The following is a 19,615-nucleotide window of genomic DNA, read 5'->3' as shown; positions in this document are numbered from 1 at the left end:
CTTGTTGGAAATACAGATTCTTAAGCCTAACCTCAGATCTCCTTTATTGAAACCAGGGATCTCAGCAATCTGTATTTTAACAAGTCTTCAAGTAATTGTGATATACACAAAAGTTTGAGAACCACATATCTAATAAAATTTGAAACAGCTAAGGGATGGAGCGCACTGAATTCAGTTACATTCTCCTTGGGCCCCAGTTAAATGAGATTTTAACTAGATGGTCCTTTCTAGATTTTTAAACCTGGTTTCTCAGTGAGTCAGGGTTAGGTAGTGAATTGGCCTGCTGATAGTCTTCATGGCTTTTGTTCTACCTAAAAATAGGAATTGTTTATTTTTTTTTCTTCAGTACTATGTTAACGATACTCAGAAGTAACACTTAAGCTTCTCATATAAAACTAAGTATCCAAGCTAGTGATGTGCTTTATAATAAGTAATTCCATGCCAAGAAATTTGTTTATAAACTAGTCTCACTATCCTAGCCACCTAAACTGACACATACTTTTTTCCATATTAAAAACAGGCACTGTTTTCTTTCTAGCCTTGAAATTGAAAACAGAGGTGTCATTGTTTTTAGCACACGATCCAGCTGACCAAGGCTGTACATCTTCAGATTTGCCAAGTTAGGAAAAGAACTTAGTATCCTAGCTTAATGTCTTAGGTGCAATAAACTATAATCACGTTTTAAAGCGGCATTAGTTACTGAGTTTCAGAAGTCAGTTAAAAAACAGCATTTAAAAAGCATAGAATGTTTGCGTATATTTGAATACACATACAATGAAGGTAAAGATAATCCAACACAGTACACATTATCTCCAGATAATTACCACCAGGTTTTTATATTTTTTTCTCCTCAAAAAAGCCATAATGCAAGTTTTCTCACTTTAGTGTTTAACTGTGTGAGTGAAGAGGATTTCTGTCTTCATCATCTGAGTTTAGATGTTTTAATTTTGAGCACTGCTTGTTCTGTTTGTTACATTTCTGTTCCATGATTGTGTCTGTTGGGGTCTGATTGGAAAATCAAACCAGCTATTTCAGCAGAGGAAATTTAATACAAAGAAGTAGATATAACGTTAATGAGATAGATAAGAAGGCATCAGAGTTAATTGCAAAAGCAGCCACCACTCCTAGGATTGGAGGTTACAAAAGGAAGAGGTGGTAATTATTAAAGGATAGGTCCTGTGGAGCTGACCTCTGAGAGAGAGGACATTGCTCTCCTAGTGCTGGTGTGTCAGATCTCAATGGAGAGAACCAGATCTCTGAGCAAGGGCACTGGTACCCTGGTGCTGTCTTGGACACACAATGAGGCCAATTCTGCAAAGGTTGAAAACTGCAAACTGGATTCTGTTAGCTCCTTCAAGAAGGTACTGCAGATGCCTGGATGAAGAAACAAATCTGGGATGATGGTCACAGGAACAGCAAACAGGAAAGTCAGGAAAGTACAATGATTTAGATCTTCTCCTTCAACTCTGAAAGCTCATCCAACCCTTCCTATTGGCAAAGGCTAAATAGGGTTTTCAGGGCCTGAACCCTAGAATCACAAGGCAGAAGGTTAAACTTGGAGCTGGTAGAATCTACATACATTTTTAGACTTCAGGAAAAAAACCTAAGTGACCTAGCTTATGGTCTTAGGTACAATAAACATACAAGTTCTTTAAAGGGTACAAAGTTTAATCATGTCATTGAAAAGGGCTTCAATCATGCATAACATGCTGAGTAAGAATTAAATTTTTTACTGTAGTGATCAGTTCGTTGAGTTTCTTTTTCATACTCGTGAATACTAATCTTTTGCTTTTTAACTTTAAAATCAGAGGTAATCACCGCAAAAGAAAGCACATACCTTGATGGTTTTGTTACAGAAGACAAGTCTTTTAGAACCTTTAACTATAAACTCAAGTCTACCACTAATTACTGCTGAGACTCCCATAGTGGTTTCCATTTGCCTGTCATACTAAGTACCAACTCCACAGCCTCCTCATAGTGATCATAACCTACTTTTCTAGTCCTACCTCCCACTACTTTCATCTGTTTTACGTAAACTCTGCTAGGCTGGACTGCTCTGTCCTTTACCATACATTGAACTTACTTGCCTCTAGGCTATGGCTCAGATGAGCTCTTATCTACAGCATGCCTTTTGCGTGGTGCTCTTTTCCCATAAACTCCCCATATAACTGTCAAAATCCTACCCTTCCTTCTGCAGTTCATGAGCCTCAATAAAGTATGCCAGCTAAATGTATTCTTTACCCCCACGTCTTTCATGTTTCTTAAAATACCTTAATTCTTTTCATACATACATTCTTCACCATCTTCATTACCTGGCACAATTCTGCTTGTTCTTTAAGAACTCACCTACTCAATTTTTCCTTTTAGAAAGTCTGCCCAGACCTCCCACCCCAGCCCCCACAGGTAGTGCTCCTTGTGTTTAATTGTCTTTGCTTGGCACTATTTTTATAGCCCCAGAAATGGAGTGCAAATAATTTTTCCAACTATAAAGAAAGATATTTAGGTTCTGATCATTCATCCACATCCCATCCCTCCCCCACACTGGAAAAAAGAGGTTAAGTCTCTTAATTATGCCTCTTTCTGGGCCTCACATATGAAAACATGAGCTCATTGTTTGCTTAACTAGGAACAGGAAACTTAGGGTAATGTGTCTTCAGCCTGTCTAGTTGGTATGGCTTGTGAACCCAAGGAGAGATAAAAGCATTTTTTGTTGTTCATGATTATAAAAGCAGTGTATATACAATACAAAAGATTTGGAAAGTACATATTTCAAATAGGAAGAAAACTCACTCATAATTCACCACCAAAAGATGACATCAATAATAATGTATTTTACAAACTCTTCATAAGCATTTTTACTTAGAACTGTATTTTATGGGAGTATTAAATACAACTTTATTATTAGCTATCTGGGATCCCTTTTTACCTTTATTTCAAACAACATTGCAGTGAACATCTTTGGTTGTTATTCTCTGAAGTTATTTTGTTAAATATCTTCAGAGATTATGGTGTCATAAAATATGTTCCAGGAAATTTTAATCAATTTTTAGTTCCACCCGGAAGTATATTATGTGTGCCTGTTTCATTGTGACCTCACTAACCCTGGTTAGTCTTGTTTTTAATATTTGCTTAATGAGTCTTTCTAAATGATTTGTCATCCTACCATCTAAAAATAGCTGTTTTTCTGTCTTCTCCTCCTCTCTCCTATACCAATTTATTCCTATCTGGGTGCTTTTCTTTACAGGGGAAAACACAGTTCTCCCTCTCAAACCTGCTCCAGATCTCCCATTAAAACAAAGCAGGGCCTACCCTCTTCCCCACGCTTTTCCCCTCTACTCACTCACAGATTTCTCTAAAGAATAATTATACATGTGTCTACATGTCTCTCATTAAAAAACCTGTATGGATGTGAATTTTTTATTCACTCAATCATTCAGGAAATATTTTAGATTACCTAGTTCATGCCAGGTAGTGTGCTAGTGAAAAGAAAGCAAGCAGAGATAGAAACCACCTATGCCTTCTCTGCCCTCATAAAACATTCACAGTGGGAAGCAGGTAATGTTTATAAGTTCATAAGGTAATATAAAGTTTGATTGTGATAAGTGCTAAGAAGGAAAGATACTTGTTACACTGAAGAGCTTACAGTGGTGAGTCAAGAAAGACGTCCATGAACTAGTAATTGAGCTGAGATCTGAAGATACGATCGGGATTAATAAGCAAAAGGAGTTTGCCTGTACTCCAGAACTGTTTTTGCCAAGTTCAGTAATCTTCATGCTGGTAGGTCCATGGGTGCTGGTTGTATATCTACTTGACCTAAGCAGTGTTTGATAGGGTTGATTTCTTGTCCATTGAATCTTGCTACTTAGGATTCTGATTCCTTACATGAGCTCATCCACTCTTGTTATTTTAATTGTCTTCTGTGTGTCAAAGATACCCAAGCTTGTATCTCTGGACATGCCTTGCAAAGTCAAACTTAACATAGGCAGAATGAAATCCTTGACAATTCCATGCACATATTTTTTTCCCAGTAACCCTGGAATCATTCTTCTGCTTCACCATTGTCTCCCTTAATATTGCTAATAAATTGCTCCCTGTGTGCTGAGCACTATGCTAAATGCTCATATGTTTTTTCCTCCATTTGGAAGACTCTTCATTTGCTTAAGGAGAAGTATAGTGTTGCTTCATTTGTTGCTTAATTCTATTTATTGAGTGTGATAACTTACTTGATCAGTTGTTTTTTTTTTTTAATTTTTTTTTTAGGAGGGAGATAATTCAGTTTGTTTGTTTATTACTTAATGGAGGGACTGGAGATTGAACCCACGACGTTGTGCATGCTAAGCAGGTGCTCCACCACTAAGCTACACCCTCCCCTAGAGTTTTTTTTGTTTTGTTTTGTTTTGTTTTTTGATTGAAGTATAGTCAGTTGCAGTGTGTCAATTTCTGGTTTACAGCATAATGTCCCAGTCATGCATATATATACATATGTTTGTTTCCATATTCTTTTTCATTAAAGGTTATTATAAGATATTGAATACAGTTCCTTGTGCTATACAGAAGAAATTTATTTTTTATCTATTTTTATATATAGTGGTTAACATTTGCAAATCTCAGACTCCCAAATTTATCCCTTCCTACCCCCTTTCCCTGGTAACCGTAGGATTGTTTACTGTGCGTTTCATTTGTAGATGAGTTCATTAGTGTCTTCTTTTTTCTTTTTTTCTTTTTTTAGATTCCACGTATGAGTGATAATCATGATATTTTTCTTTCTCTCCCTGGCTTATTTCACTTAGAATGATGATCTCCAGGTCCATCCATGTTGCTGCAAATGGCATTATTTTGTTCTTTATTTATGGCTGAGTAGTTTCCATTGGGTAAACATAACACTACTTCTTTATCCAGTCATCTTGTCAGTGGACATTAAGGTTGTTTCCATGTCTTGGCTATTGTAAATAGTGCTGCTGTGAATATTGGGTATCTTTTCGAATTAGAGTTCCCTCCAGATACGTGCCCAGGAGTGGGATTGCTAGATCATAGGGTAAGTGTATTTTTAGTCTTTTGAGGAATCTCCATACTGTTTTCCATAATGGCTACTTACACCAAAATACATTCCCACCAGCAGAGTAGGAGTGTTCCCTTTTCTCCACAGCCTCTCCAGCATTTATCATTTGTGGACTTTTTAATGGTGACCATTCTGATTGGTGTGAGGTGATATCTCATTGTAGTTTTGATTTGCATTTCTCTGATAATTAGCAATATTAAGCATTTTTTCATGTGCCTATTGGTCATTTGTATGTCTTCATTGGAGAATTTCTTGTTGAGGTCTTCTGCCCATTTTTGGATTGGGTTTTTTTTTTGTTATTAAATTGTATGAGCTATTTATATATTCTGGAAATTAAGCCTTTGTCAGTCATATCATTTGCAAATATTTTCTCTCATTCCATAGGTGGGCTTTGTGTTTTGTTTATGGTTTCCTTTGCTGTGCAAAAAGCTTGTAAGTTTAATTAGATCCTATTTATTTTTGCTTTTATTTTTATTGCCGGGGTAGACTGCCCTAGGAGAACATTGCTAAGATTTATGTCAGAGAATGTTTTGCTTGTGTTTTCTTCTAGGTTTATATTGTCTTGTCATTTGAGTTTATTTTTGTGAGTGGAGTGAGGGAGTGTTCTAACTTTATTGATTTACATGTTGCTGTCCAGTTTTCCCAACACCTCTTGCTGAAAAGACTGTCTTTTCTCCATTGTATAGTCTTGCCTCCTTTGTCAAGGATTAGTTGACCATAGGTCTGTGGGTTTATTTCTGGGTTCTCTGTTGTGTTCTGTTCATCTGTGTGTCTGTTTTTGTGCCAATATTACACGGTTTTGATTACTGTAGCTTGGTCAGTTTTAAAAGTGTATGAGGAGTGGATTAACATTTTTCTCCATAATGGTTTTTCCCCATCATCCTAATGTGATGTTATTAACTTCTTGTTTAATTTTTAAGTCTTTTTCTCAGTATGTAGTAAAGCAAGAGGGGGTCTACAAAGGGTCTGTTGCTGCTTTTCCTGGATTATACCTTCCATTTTAACATACCTTTGTAAGATACACAAAACAAACTTATGATTACCAGGGGAAAAGGGGTGGGGAAGGATAAATTGGGAGTTTGGGATTTGTAGATACTAAGTACTATATATAAAACAGATAAACAACAAGGTCTTACTGTATAGCACAGGGAACTATATTCAATATCTTGTAATGGCCTACAATGAAAAAGAATATGAAAAAGAATACAAATAAATGTATAAATGAATCACTGTGCTGCATACTAGAATTAACATTCTTTGTGACTCTTATGATACATAGCCAGTTTTTCTGTTACTTTTATCCAGAGTCCTTCAGTTGGCAGATAGACTGATTTCTATATATTGTTAATTTTTATCTTATTTATGTCAGTGATTAAAAATGTTTTATTGACACAAATAATTCTTAACCTGAAAATCTAATTATCATAAAGGAGAAAATAAATTTCTCATCTCAGCACCCAAAATTAATGTCTTAATTTTATTATGTGATATTTTGTTGTATGTCTTTTGTTTATAAATGGAAGAGGGAAAGATGAAGAAGACAGAGGAAGAGGAAGGGGGAACAAATTTCTATGTCAAATATCTTCAACATTTTTGTCAGTTTAATTGTTTTGTAAATTAATAGCTTCTCCAGAGTAGGGAGAAAACAAGTATTCTTTGTTTTAGTACCAAGCACAATGCCTGATACATAAACATTCAGTAAATGTTTAAAGAATGAATAAAAGAAAGAAACGATCTTTTAAATTTTTTTTTCTCTCTAAAGATTTCTATGGAGAATGATTACCTGGGTCCCCGAAGAATTGAAAGTCTACGAAAAGAAGATGCTGATTGGCAGCGGAAAGCTCATATGGCTGTACTGTCCATTCAGGATCTTACTGTCAAATATTTTGAAATAACAGCTAAAGCTCAAAAGGGTGAGTTTCCCAGTAAAATTATCCTCGTTAGGTATTTTCAAAAATGAGCAGTTTAAGTATTTTGTTTGCAGTAGTTGTATGGAAAAGTATATAAAGACCACTGCTAACAAGTTGAGGTATATCCTTTCAGTCTTTTCTAGGCATATATGTTAACATGTACCTCACCTTTAAAAAAATAATGGTAATATGTAGCATAATTCAATACTGACGGTACTCATTCACAGTTACAGACCTTACAGCTTAAAAGCACAGTCCCCAACATGACTGCTTTTCCTTCAGACACTGTTTGCAGATTTGGGGTGTCCTCAGGCCATTTGTATTTCTAACCAGCTGGCTGCAGATATGGGGATTCCTGCAGTCCTTTTAGGTTCGAAAATTCACTAGTGACTCACAGAACTCACGAAAACACATACTTAAAATTTACCTGGCATTAAAATAGTTATTCTGAATATTCTTTCAGCAAATCTACTTTTCCTTAAGTGTCACTGAAAACAGTTTATTCCTTCAGAATGCCGGTGCTGAGTAAGAATACCTTCCTTGATTCCTCAGTATCATTTGGCATTGTCATTTAGAAAAATATACACAGTGCTATGTTTTTAAAATTTGCATTCCTTTGGTTATTACTGAGTGTTTATCTTTTTTGTTTTTATGTAATAATTGATATTTGTATATCCTTCCTTTTTTCCCCAGTTACTATCTTCTGCCTATTTTTCTGATGATGAGTGATTTTCCCCCATTGATCTATAAGAGTTCCTTATATTATATATATAGTTTTCAGAAGGCGAGTAAAACAGGCCCCTCTTTTACTTCCTTCCTTACATGAAGCCAGGTGTAGCCTAATTTTACTGCTTAACTTTTAAAAACATCTTAAATGAGTCATTTCTGACAAGTATACATATATTAGAACATGATTCCTTTAAACACCAGGACTGTTTTGCCTTATATGTTTTTATACATATAATGATCACCATATCACCATAGGGTATTATTACATGGTTGTTATCCTGATAATGTTGACAGTCATCTTAGCAAAAATATTTATTCTTGCCAGCAGAGGGAGAGAAGAATCTGTTTTAGAAATATTGCAATACTGTTCTAGGGGTATTCCAAGCATTCTGTATTCACAAACAATGTTCCCATTACCTTCATATTCCTAAACTGTTGGAAAATAATTCCAGGTGAAGTGAGTGGCAGTTAGATGGAAGAATACATTCTATCCAGTTGTTGGAGGGCAAAGTATTGACTGAGTGTTGTGGTAGGCAACAACTTGGGACAGAGAGCCGTGCTACAGACAGTCCTTAAGTGGGAAACAAGAGGAAATGCTCTTGACTATTTGTGCAGAATATTTGATGTATGCTGTGATTACAAGTGAAAATGGCAGAAGTAGCAGATTAGGTCTTTAAGCAAGTTGAAATACTAGTTTAACTCTGCTTTTATAGACGAGTAACCTTGGTTTTTTTCACCAAAACTCCTCCCAGTTTCACATATCTATGTTGAAGGTGTTGATAGTGAATACCATGCTTATTCTTTAGGATTGTTGGACAGATAGAGATAACACATGGAAAAAGTGCTTTAACATCATATAAATATGAGTGATTGTGGTGATGTGTGCATGAGAGAGAAGAAACAAAACAGACCATCTCTTTGTTTAATATTGCCATTGAAGTGAGAGGAACATTTGAATTTCTCTCATTTAATTCCCACAAAAGTCCGAGTAGGTACTGTATTTCCCTAATTTCATCACTCGGGGAATTGAGCCCACGGACAGTTAAGTTTCTGCCCTAAGTTACATGCTGATGGGTAGAAGTGGGAATTTAAGTCAAAGCTGTCTAACTCCAAACTCCTTGCTGTTGTTTTTTTCCCCCCCGTGCACAACTGTATTGATGTTATGGTTGCATAAATATTTTTTAAAGATAGGCAGAGATTTAAAATGGCAGAATCATTTGATATTCAAACAACATAAGTAGATATCATTTGTTAAAAACCCTAAAATTAAGGATTAGATTGATGCTCAAATATGTTAGTGTTTAAAGGCCATAGAAAAACAGAGAAACCAAAAGAACTGTATTGAGAGGAGATTCTGAGTAAGCAGATTGCTCATTTGTCATAATAGGAACTAAAAGACTAAACCAATAAATAATGTTCATGAATGGAGGGAGTTGCAAGTTGGTTATATTAAGGCATTGAGACTAAGGGTGGGGTAGAATTGAGCATGAAAAACTGTTCTTTTCCACTGTAAGCCTTTCTGTACAGTTTAATTTTTAAGTATGTGCTTGTATTCTTGTAAAAAAAAATTAAGATTTCATAAAATTCTGAGGCAAAGGTTACTGAGATACTTCCTTGAAAAGAGGGTAATGCTGTAGTAGCAGTACCAAAATACCAATCACTTAACCTCTGAACATATACAAGAAACTACTAGAGAATGTATATTGACTTAAAGACTACATCAAGTACTACGTAATCAGATTTCCTGCCTCTTTATGGTAGTTAAAGTGTGTCCCTGACCTTTTAAAGTGGTTGGGCATATGGATAGTTGGGTTAATTGTTTAAGGACACAAGATGAGCCAGTACCATACTACTGTCAGTGATAAGCTTCTTTAACTGTAAGATATTAGCCGTTTGATTGTCAAAATGTTTCTTGAACAAAGCTTCTATTATGGCATACTAAAAAGTGTCTTCCCTCCTCCCGCACCGTGGTGGCAAGGAGAAGTTGGGTGTCTTCTCTGGGACTTGCTTGTCCTTTAACGCTAACCTTTGCAGTGTAAGCTCTGTGCTAATAATGTCTAGGATTTATTTTGTCCTACATCACATCATTACAGACTTCTTGACGAACTCAGAAGTACATAGATTTAAATAGTTTTTTTAAAACCTTGAATAGTTATGGTTCTGATTTCAACTTACATACCTAGGGAAAAATATAAACTTTCATAAAATAAAGTTTTATAGAAACCTTAATATCACTCAACAATGTGAAGAGTATTTTTTTTAAGTTTTAAAATTAACCCCCCCAAAAGTTATTTCTGAGGATGATTACTTAAAATTCTTATTTAAGGCATTAGAGAGAATCTAAGATACTGTTGAATTTTTATAACTGTTATAGGTAATTTATCATGGTGGTAGGATTTGCGTGTTTATCTTTGAGTGTGTGATCATTGGAATCTAGGACGTTCTGATTCTTTATTTTCAAGTTGTTTCATGTCTTAATGCTTCAGTGTCTCTTTAAAAATTATCAATAGCTGTGTATGACCGAATGCGAGCAGATCAGAAGAAATTTGGTAAAGCGTCATGGGCAGCAGCTGCTGAACGCATGGAAAAACTCCAGTATGCGGTTTCTAAGGAGACTCTGCAGATGATGAGGGCTAAAGAGATATGTTTGGAACAGAGGAAACATGCACTAAAAGAAGAGGTAACAAAAACCATGAGAAAGTATATTTAAATTTTTTTTTAAATTAAGATGTGCTATTTGACTATTTTGGGTGGGGAGGGAGGGGATGGATACAAGATTGATATTTTTCTGGCTCTTCAGGCCAGGGTTAACTTTGCACACTATCTCCACGAGATGGTAACTTTCACAACAGGGCCTGTGATAGAAGAGTTAGACATGTGTGACCTTTTTCACAGCATCCCTGTGTGACTGTAGTCAGCAACAATGTACTGTAAAAAAGGAGCATTCATTTCCTATCTCCCCACACCTAGGCACCCACCAATCCGTTTTTTATTTCTATAGATTAGTTATTCTGGACATTTCATATAAATGGAATCAGAAGATGTGACTTTTTTGACTGCTTTTCTTTCCTGTAGCATAATGTTTTCAAGGTTCAACCATGCTGTCACATGTCTCATTCTTAATTTACTTTTTTTGCCAAATGATACACCACTGTATAGTTATAACACATTTTATGCATCTATCAGTTGATGAACAGTTGGGTTCTTTCTACTTTGGGAGCTTTATGAATAAAGCTTCTATGAATATTTCTATTTAAGGTTTTCATTTATATTGGTGTAAACCTAGGAGTGAAATGCTATTTAAACTGTTGAGTAACTGCCAGAATGTTTTCCCAAGCAGCTGTACCATTTACATTCCCACTAGCAGTGTGCACTCAATAGTATTTCTTCACATCTTTCTTATATTATCACTAATACTGTTTTTTTTAAATTATTATAACCAATCTGGTGGGTGTGAAGTGGTATCTCATTGTGAATTTGATTTGCATTTCTCTGATGACATTGATGTTATCTTTTTGTGTGCTTATTGGCCCCTTATGTGTCTTTAGAGAAATGTCTATTCATATCTTTTACCTGTTTTGAAATTGAATTTTTAAAATTACTGAGTTGAAAGAGTTGCATATTCCAGGTATGTCTTTTGTCAGATATACGATATGCAAATATTTGCTCCTGTTTTTTGGATTGACCATATTGGCGTTTAATAACATTGAATGTGTATTTGTGAAAGTTGTACATTTTAGTCTCTAGAGAAGAATAAAACATCATCATTGCTTTTATTAATACAGCTTTATGTATAATACTTTGCTCTATGAATGTATGTATGCATGTTTAACTAGTATATGAGGTAACTTATAATATATCATGGCTATGATCTAGAAAGATCTTTCTGTTAATGAATTTTAAATTATGAACTTCTTTTTCCCTTACATTTTCTTATTTGCTGCTGTTGTTAAAGGTAAAACTGGAACTTGTTCTGGAATTTTCCACACTTCATTTAGACTCTCTTCACAGATTTCAGTTCCATCTCCTTTATGTTCCTAGCTTTCTCCTTTGTGTGACTAGCTGTCTGGAATTTTCTTAAGTTCTAGAACTTTAAAACTTAAAATGCCAGCATTTTATTTCTTCTGAGGTAGAATGTCACATTGGCTGGCTTTATTGTAACCAGGATGAATTGTACTGACAGCATAGGGCATCTAAAAGAGCTGCTGAGGGGTAAGATTTTTGACTGTTTGCTGTTGCAAGAACATCATCCTTGCTGGAATTGATCTCTGCTGGAAGAGGAAGGGTGAGGCTGAAATGGGCCAGAGAGTATGGGGTCATTTTTCCTGGGGTCATCCCAGTACCTTAATAGTCTGTTTTTTAGTGTTCTGAATTGTGTTTGAATTCTTCAAAGGATTTAGTAAGATTATAGGTTAGTCATTTTTGCCAGGTTTATGCTTGTTGAGTGATATAATATACATATTGTGATATATATATAAATCTCTGTTGATGACTGCCCTAGTTTATTAGCATTAATTTAAGGTGACCACATGACTCATAAGAAACAGACCAAATGTGATTTATTAAGCCCATCCCAAACAAATACTTTGCCAGTGAGTAATTTATAATACAGCACTAGCCTGTGGTTTAAATTATGAGAAGACTTACGTTCTTTTAAAAAATGTTGATATGTTGCATCTCCTTAGGTTATTTTAAAAACAAAAAACTTCTTCGTGATGTGACAGTGACCATGGGTATAATGCTAAACTTCAAACAATTTTTAAACTAATGCTGAAATATTAAATACCACCCAGGCAAGTAAAATTTTATTTGACTTAGGAGTAAGTACTGTTCCTTTTCATCTATCTCCTTTTTAACTGAGTCTTGATTATAGTCATTCTCACCCCTACAGCTAGGAACGCTGTACTCAGAGAAAAATATACACATACAGCTTTGTACACAAATTTAGTAGGTTCTTAAATCGTCTGATCCCAGGTTGCCTGGTGGTGTTGGTATCTCTCCAACTAGATATGTTCTTATTTTTATTTTCAATGCAGATGCAGAGTTTGCAGGGTGGTACAGAAGCCATAGCTAGATTGGATCAGTTAGAAGCCGATTATTATGATCTACAACTTCAGTTGTATGAAGTGCAGTTTGAAATCTTAAAGTGTGAAGAGTTACTATTGACAGCACAACTGGAAAGCATCAAAAGACTTATATCGGGTATGATGTACATCTAACCACTAAAATCCACAAAAATGTATTTGAATGAATGATGGAATTTCGCCATGTGTTTGTTTGCACACCTAGGGAAAGTGTGCATGGACTCCAGCTATATTTTTTCTGCTGAAACTAAAAAAACGTCTTAATGTAAAGTCAGACAAATGGTTTAGTAGAAGTAGAGTGCAAATATGTTATTACCTTTGTAAAATACTTATTTGGTAAGTAACTTACTTTGTTGCTTCAGCCAAAATTTGTATACTCAAATTTCGAATTTGGGGAGCAAGGGTCACGGCATCTTACACTGAGCACTTAACTGTGTGCTGGCCATTGCTAAGCCCTTTGCACACACATTCCTCCTATGAGGTGTATTTCCCAATAATCACTATTTTACAAAGAAACTCAAGATGTAATGGCTTTGCCTGAGGTTACAGAATCAGTGAGTGGATCAGAACCCTCATCTCTCTGGCTCTAAAGCCCATGCTTTTACCTACTACTATCCCTTGTTGCTGTTTTGTAACAGAAAAGAGAGATGAAGTGGTATACTACGACACTTATGAAAGCATGGAGGCCATGCTGGAGAAGGAGGAGATGGCATCATCTGTGCACTTACAGAGAGAAGAGCTACAGAAACTTCAGCAGAAAGCACGCCAGCTGGAGGCAAGACGTGGACGGGTTTCAGCCAAGAAAGCATACCTCAGAAATAAAAAGGTTATGTATTTATTGAATTTATAACTGTAATGCTACGTCTTGCTTTTATTTATTACTTAATCCTTGACCCATATCTAATAATTCTAACCCAGTTTGTCACTAATACTTATCTTTTAAAACTAAGTAAGAATTACCTCTTCTCAATACTTGGCCCATTATATTGACATTACGTAGTTATCTAAGAATTACCCTCTTAAGCACATTAGAATAGCCAGCAGTGATGTGCTGTTTGCCCCAGTCACCCCAAAGCTGACTCTGCTTGGGCATGACAGCAGGACTCCATGTAATGCAATTCCTGGCTCCTTACTTTAGGAGGCCAGGGATGCTCTACAATTAAGTAGACTAGTTCTGACCTCAGTCTTCAGGGACATTTTAATTTTTATGTAAAAACACGTACCAATTTAATCCATGTTTTTCACTCTTCATTCTTACATTAGTCTAAATCTTGAAGTAGGGGAACTTACTGCCAGAGATTCTGCCTATTTACACTGGAAGCCTCTGGTCTGCTGCAGCTCATCATATCACACAGTCAGGGGTCTCTGAATGGTTTTGGCCTTCTGCCCTCCCCTCTCCATGTCCCCAGACGCCCAGGTCCAACAACTGAGGTGACAACTGCAGAGGGACGGAGGAGTGACAGAAGGCTGGAAAGAGAGGAAATTAGAAACTTTTCTAAAAAGAAAGATAATGAGAAGATCAACCATGTGATACAAAAAGATAAAAATAGATTCTCTATGTGACATTGTACATTCTGTATTGTCTACATGCCTACATGCCTGGGGTCACAGGCTCCCTGGTTAATCTGGCAGCTGCAATAGAATTTAATACCCAGGGGTAGTTCTGACGATAAGTGAATCATGCCCCACCTTTCTTCTTGAAAGAACAAAGATGGTCTCTTGCTGTGCCATGAAGACTTGGTCTGTGCTCTGTTAACTTTTATTAAATTAAATTTTCAAGAAGAATAACATCCTTGTTTTTGTATATTACCTTCTATAACACTCCTAGTAGCCAAAAAGCATTCTCATACTTGATTTGGTGGCAAACTCAGACCTGAACAAATATATAAGTACTCTTTTCTTTGTCCTGCTTACTTTGACTATTCATATATTTCACTCAAAATACTTCTTACTCTACTTCAGATCCTGCTGGAGTTACTGGGTAATAGGTGGCATATGCAACGTATCACCTTGCTAAAATAAAAAGATTCAAAATTCTAAAACTCTGCTCTAAATTAGGAATTGTAGACTTGTATCCTCATTTTATAACCAGGGGAACTAAGGTTTCCAGCAGTTAAATGAACCTCCTGAGAAAAAGCAGCTAGTATGGATCAAAGATAGGATTCTACCCTAGATTTATGTGATGCAAAAGCTTGAGTCCTATTTAATACTATTTTCATGTGATCAGAATCAGCATACCTGTCACATACTGTTATCATACTTTCTAGTCTTTAAGGTCTCCTTTAGCTCCAAAGTCTCTGACCAGAATATTCAGATTTTATGCTACTGTTTAAACCAGTGCAGGCAAGATCACATTCATCACAGAGTGCTTAAGAAACAGGCTTTAAATCAGGAGTTATGTATCCTTTTTTCTTCATACTAGTTTAAAGAGTACAGTAATACTTAGAATCTTCTGATCACAGTCTTCAGAGTTGAGAGAGACTTTTGAAATTAGGTATGCCCTTCTTCCACTCTACCGTGCCCTTCTAAAAAAGGGAGAAGTCAGGAATTACAGAGATGTTAAGTTTAATAGAAGAGTTTAATAAATTATTTTGGATTTATGTAGCTTCAGTATTCCAGATGAGAAACCAGAGATGACTTAACTTGATAGTTTGCTATGTAGGTATATGTCAAGATTAAGATTTAATTTATCAAATAAGTCGTTTCACTTAAATTAAAATACATTTCATGTATTTATAGGAAATTTGTATTGCAAAACACAATGAAAAATTCCAACAGCGCCTTCGGAGTGAAGATGAATATAGGACCCACCACACAGTACAACTAGTAAGTTTGTACTCTTGAAAACTTACAGTAAAACTTCGATTTTTACATATTTCAAAGTGAATGACATCTATAGAGAATAAGAAAAATGTTATAGATAGATACTAGCCTTACGTCACTATACAGCCATCCCTCAGTATCCATGGGAGAAACTGGTTCCAGGACACCCTGTCCCCACTCTCCCCCACCAAATACCAAAATCTGTGAGTGCTCCAGCCCCTAGTATAAAATGGCATAGTACTTGGGTATAACCTGCGCACACCCTCCTATATTTTCTAAGTCATCTCTCAGTTACTTATGATACCTTATATTATGTAACTAGTTCAACAAATTTTTGCTTTTTGGAACCTTCTGTGTTCTTTCCCCCCAAGTATTTTCATTCCAGTGATTTGGAACCTGCAGACACAGAGGGCCAACTGTGTATATACTTCATTATTTAAAGCAGTTTTTTAAGGCAAAAATGAGTAGAAATAGAAGGAGTAACCATATACCTCCACACATGCACAGCTCCCCCCACCAGTGAAACCTGCACAGGAGTGGTACATTTATTACAGTACAGTCTGAGCCAACATTGACACGTCATTATCACCCAGAGGCCATAGTTTATCCTTAGTGCTGTACATTCTTTTGGTTTTGCCAAATATATAATGACACGAATCCACCATTATAGTACTATACAGAATATTTTCACTGCCCTAAAAATCCCCTGCACTCCACCTATTCACAACCTTCTCTCCACAGAATCCTGGCAACCACTGACATTTTGTTTGCTGTTTCCCAGAATGTTTAATTGGAATCATACAGTATGTTGCCTTTTCATAATGGCATATTTAAATTGTAATATGCACTTCCTCCGTGTATATTCATGGCATGGTAGCTTATTTCTTTTTAGCAGTGATTAATAGTCCATTTTCTGGTTGTGCCACAGTTTATTTATCCATTCACCTAGTGAAGGACATCTTCGTTGCTTCTAGGTTTTGACAATTATGAATAAAGCTGATAACTTGTGGAGGTTTTTGTGTACACATTAAGTATTCAGCTCTTTTGGGTATATACCAAAGAACATGATTGCTGGATCTTATGGGAAGAGTATGCTTACTTGTAGAAAACTGCCCAGCTGTCTTCCAAAGTGGCTGCACCATTTTGCATTCCCACGAGCAGTGAGCTGATTTTGCTCCACATCCACACCAGCATTTAGTGTTGTCAGTGTTTTGGATTTTAGCCATTCTAGTAAGTGTATATTGGTATCTCATAGTTGTTTTAGTTTGCAGTTCTTTAGTGGTGTATTTTGTTGGGCATGTTCTCACAATGCTTATCTACCATCTGTACCTCTTCTTTAGTTAGGTGTCTGTTAGATCTTTTGTTCCCTTTTTAATTGGGTTATGGGTTTACTTACTGTTCTGAAAAATCTTTGTATGTTCTGGATAATAGCCCCTTTCAGACATGTCTATTACAAATGTTTTCTTCCAGTCTGTAGCTTACCTTTTCATCTGCAGAACAAAGTTTTTCATTTTAATGTCCAGCTTATCCGTTCTTTCTTTCATCTACCTTTGGTGTATTTTAAAAGTCATCACCAAATCCAAGGTCATCTAGATTTTCTCTTGTGTTATATTCTTGGAGCTTTATACTCTTGCATTTTATGTTTAGGTCTGTGATCCATTCTGAGTTAATCTTTGTGAAGGGTGTAAGGCTAAACTGTTTTTCTTTTTTTAAACCTGATGTTCTGCTTTAAATGTAGGTGTCCAGTTACTCTAGCACCATTTGCTGAAAAGATGGCCATTTTGTCATTAAATTTCCTTTGCTCCTTTGTTAAAGACCAGTTGATTATATTTGTGTAGGCTCTCTATTCTGTTCCATTGATCTAGGTCTTCTACCTCTTTAAGTAAACTTTGAAATCAGCTTAACAGTAACTACAAAATAAACAACTAGTATTTTGATTAAGACTGCATTGAATCTATAAGTCAAGCTGGGAATAATTGACACCTTAATGATACTGAGTCTTTGTATACTTGAACAAGGAATATCTCTTCATTTATTTGATTCTTTGATTTTCTTTTATATGCCTTATATAGATTGTGTGCACATTTTATTAGATTTACGCTCTTAATCTGTTGATCTTTTTTGAGGGGTGGGAATGTTAATAGTATTGTAGTGGTAATATAAAAGGTTTTTAATTTCTAATTCCAGTGGTTCCTTGCTGTATATTAGAAAGCAGTTGACTTTTATATGTCAACCATGATTTTTCTCTATATAGACAATTATGTCTTATGCAAATAAAAGCAGTTTAGTTCTTTTGTCCCAATCAGTATACCTTTTATTTACTGTTCTTGTTGCATTAAGTAGGACTTCCAGTGTAGTGTTGGAAAGGAGTGGTGAGAGGGGACTTCGTCTTTTCTAGATTTTCTAGTTTGTGATGAAGTTATATTAGCTGCTGTTGAGCAAGTTCCCCTCTAGTTATAATTTGCTGAGATCATTAGTTCACTTTAAAAAAAAAAGTCACTTTAAAATCTCCCACTCCCAGTATTGCGGTATCTCATCATGCCTGCAATATATTATTATAGTAGTCTTTTTAGACATTTATGTCTTAGATTAGTCAACACCAAAAATGTTGACATGAGCATGCTACTCAATTTGCATGTTTAAAATATTTCTTTCTTCAGTGGCACGTTAAGTTAAATTAGTCTGTATTATTATTATTATATTATTATTACTAGTTTACCCATAAACTGTAGGATTCATCTTAAATTAATAGCAAAATTATTGTACTTTTATTGTTCATTACTGTCTTCAGGGCTGAGAACTGCTTTGTAAGGAAGATTAGACTAGGGGCCAGCTTAAGAGTTAGATGAATAAGAGTGTCTCCTGCTATCACCATCAGTACCTGTGCTATCAGCTTGTTATTGAGATTCCACACTTAGGATTTGTTCTTATTGCATGAAGATTTTGGATTCTGGTGAAATGCCAGTACTTTTGTGGATGGGGTAACTAATTAGCTTTTTAGAACAAATAAGGGTCAAATCCTTTCTCAAAGAGTTTTATGGGGGGGGCAAAGATGAATGAAAATGAGGAAATTGATACTTCAGGGAATCTCAAAGATCAGTGTCTTACAATTTTATCTAATACCAGCTTTGGATAGAACACCTAATTGTAGCAGAATGAATCCATTAATCATCTATTCTTTAACATGCATAGCCAGTGGAAAATGAAAGTTAGATCAAAGCTTGTTTTTCAAATCTAGTTTTAACCCACCTTTATCAATCTGTTGGGTTGCAGATTATTTAAAATGTTGATCCCTGGATTTTTAACCTTATTGTTCCAAAATTTCTTTTGGAAATCCTTGGGGGGATTCAGGAACTCAGGAAGTTTAGTTTAATATTTGATAGTAAACTCTACAGAATAAAGAAAATGTAATATTACTTGCTCATCATTTTTTTTTTAAAGCTTAGAGACGAATTGAGTACAGTAAGGAAATGGCGGTCAGGAAGCAAGTCAGTTTCCCCCATTAAAAAGAATGTGGTGTTATTTTATGTAACAGCATTCATGAAATAGACATGGAGTACTTTTAAGCTGCCATTTATGGACTGATCAGAACTTTTAAGGTTTTGCACATAATGGCTTCTTTAAAACTACTCACTGCCTTCATGCTCTGATAATATGCTCTACCTGTTGTGTATTCTCATTTTATTAAAACAATATTCTGCTATGAAAACCTTTTATTACTGCTTTTATTGAAGCACTATACAACTATTTATACACACATACACAGAAAAGCATATAATTCATAACTGTTTAATTTTCACAAGATGAACATATATATGCAACCAGTACCCAGGCTGATAAACAGAATGTCAACAGAAACCTCAAAGCCCCTTGTGTCACCACCGAGTTAGTACCCTCCACCCACCAACGGGTAAATTATCTGCATTAAATGACTTTCCCAAAGTCTGTCAGATAGCAGAGGGGAGTGAGGGTGGGGAAGGGGGGTACTTGGTACTCCACTCAGGCTGTCT

General features: G+C 35.7%; 1 protein-coding gene across 3 annotated transcripts in view; it reads left to right on the top strand.

The window, feature by feature from the left end:
- The window catches only part of JMY (junction mediating and regulatory protein, p53 cofactor), a 61,843-nt gene that overhangs the window by 27,718 nt on the left and 14,510 nt on the right, over positions 1-19,615 (top strand). For all 3 annotated transcript variants that reach the window (XM_072958458.1, XM_015244810.3, XM_072958457.1), the window contains 5 exons: positions 6,822-6,972; positions 10,209-10,378; positions 12,735-12,900; positions 13,421-13,608; positions 15,522-15,608. In XM_072958458.1, coding sequence (XP_072814559.1) covers positions 6,822-6,972; positions 10,209-10,378; positions 12,735-12,900; positions 13,421-13,608; positions 15,522-15,608 — 762 coding nt within the window. The remainder of the gene's footprint in view (positions 1-6,821; positions 6,973-10,208; positions 10,379-12,734; positions 12,901-13,420; positions 13,609-15,521; positions 15,609-19,615) is intronic.

The sequence above is a fragment of the Vicugna pacos genome, chromosome 3 (genome assembly GCF_048564905.1).
Source record: "Vicugna pacos chromosome 3, VicPac4, whole genome shotgun sequence".
Classification (NCBI taxonomy): Eukaryota; Metazoa; Chordata; class Mammalia; order Artiodactyla; family Camelidae; genus Vicugna; species Vicugna pacos.
This window is presented reverse-complemented; position numbering and strand designations above follow the sequence as displayed.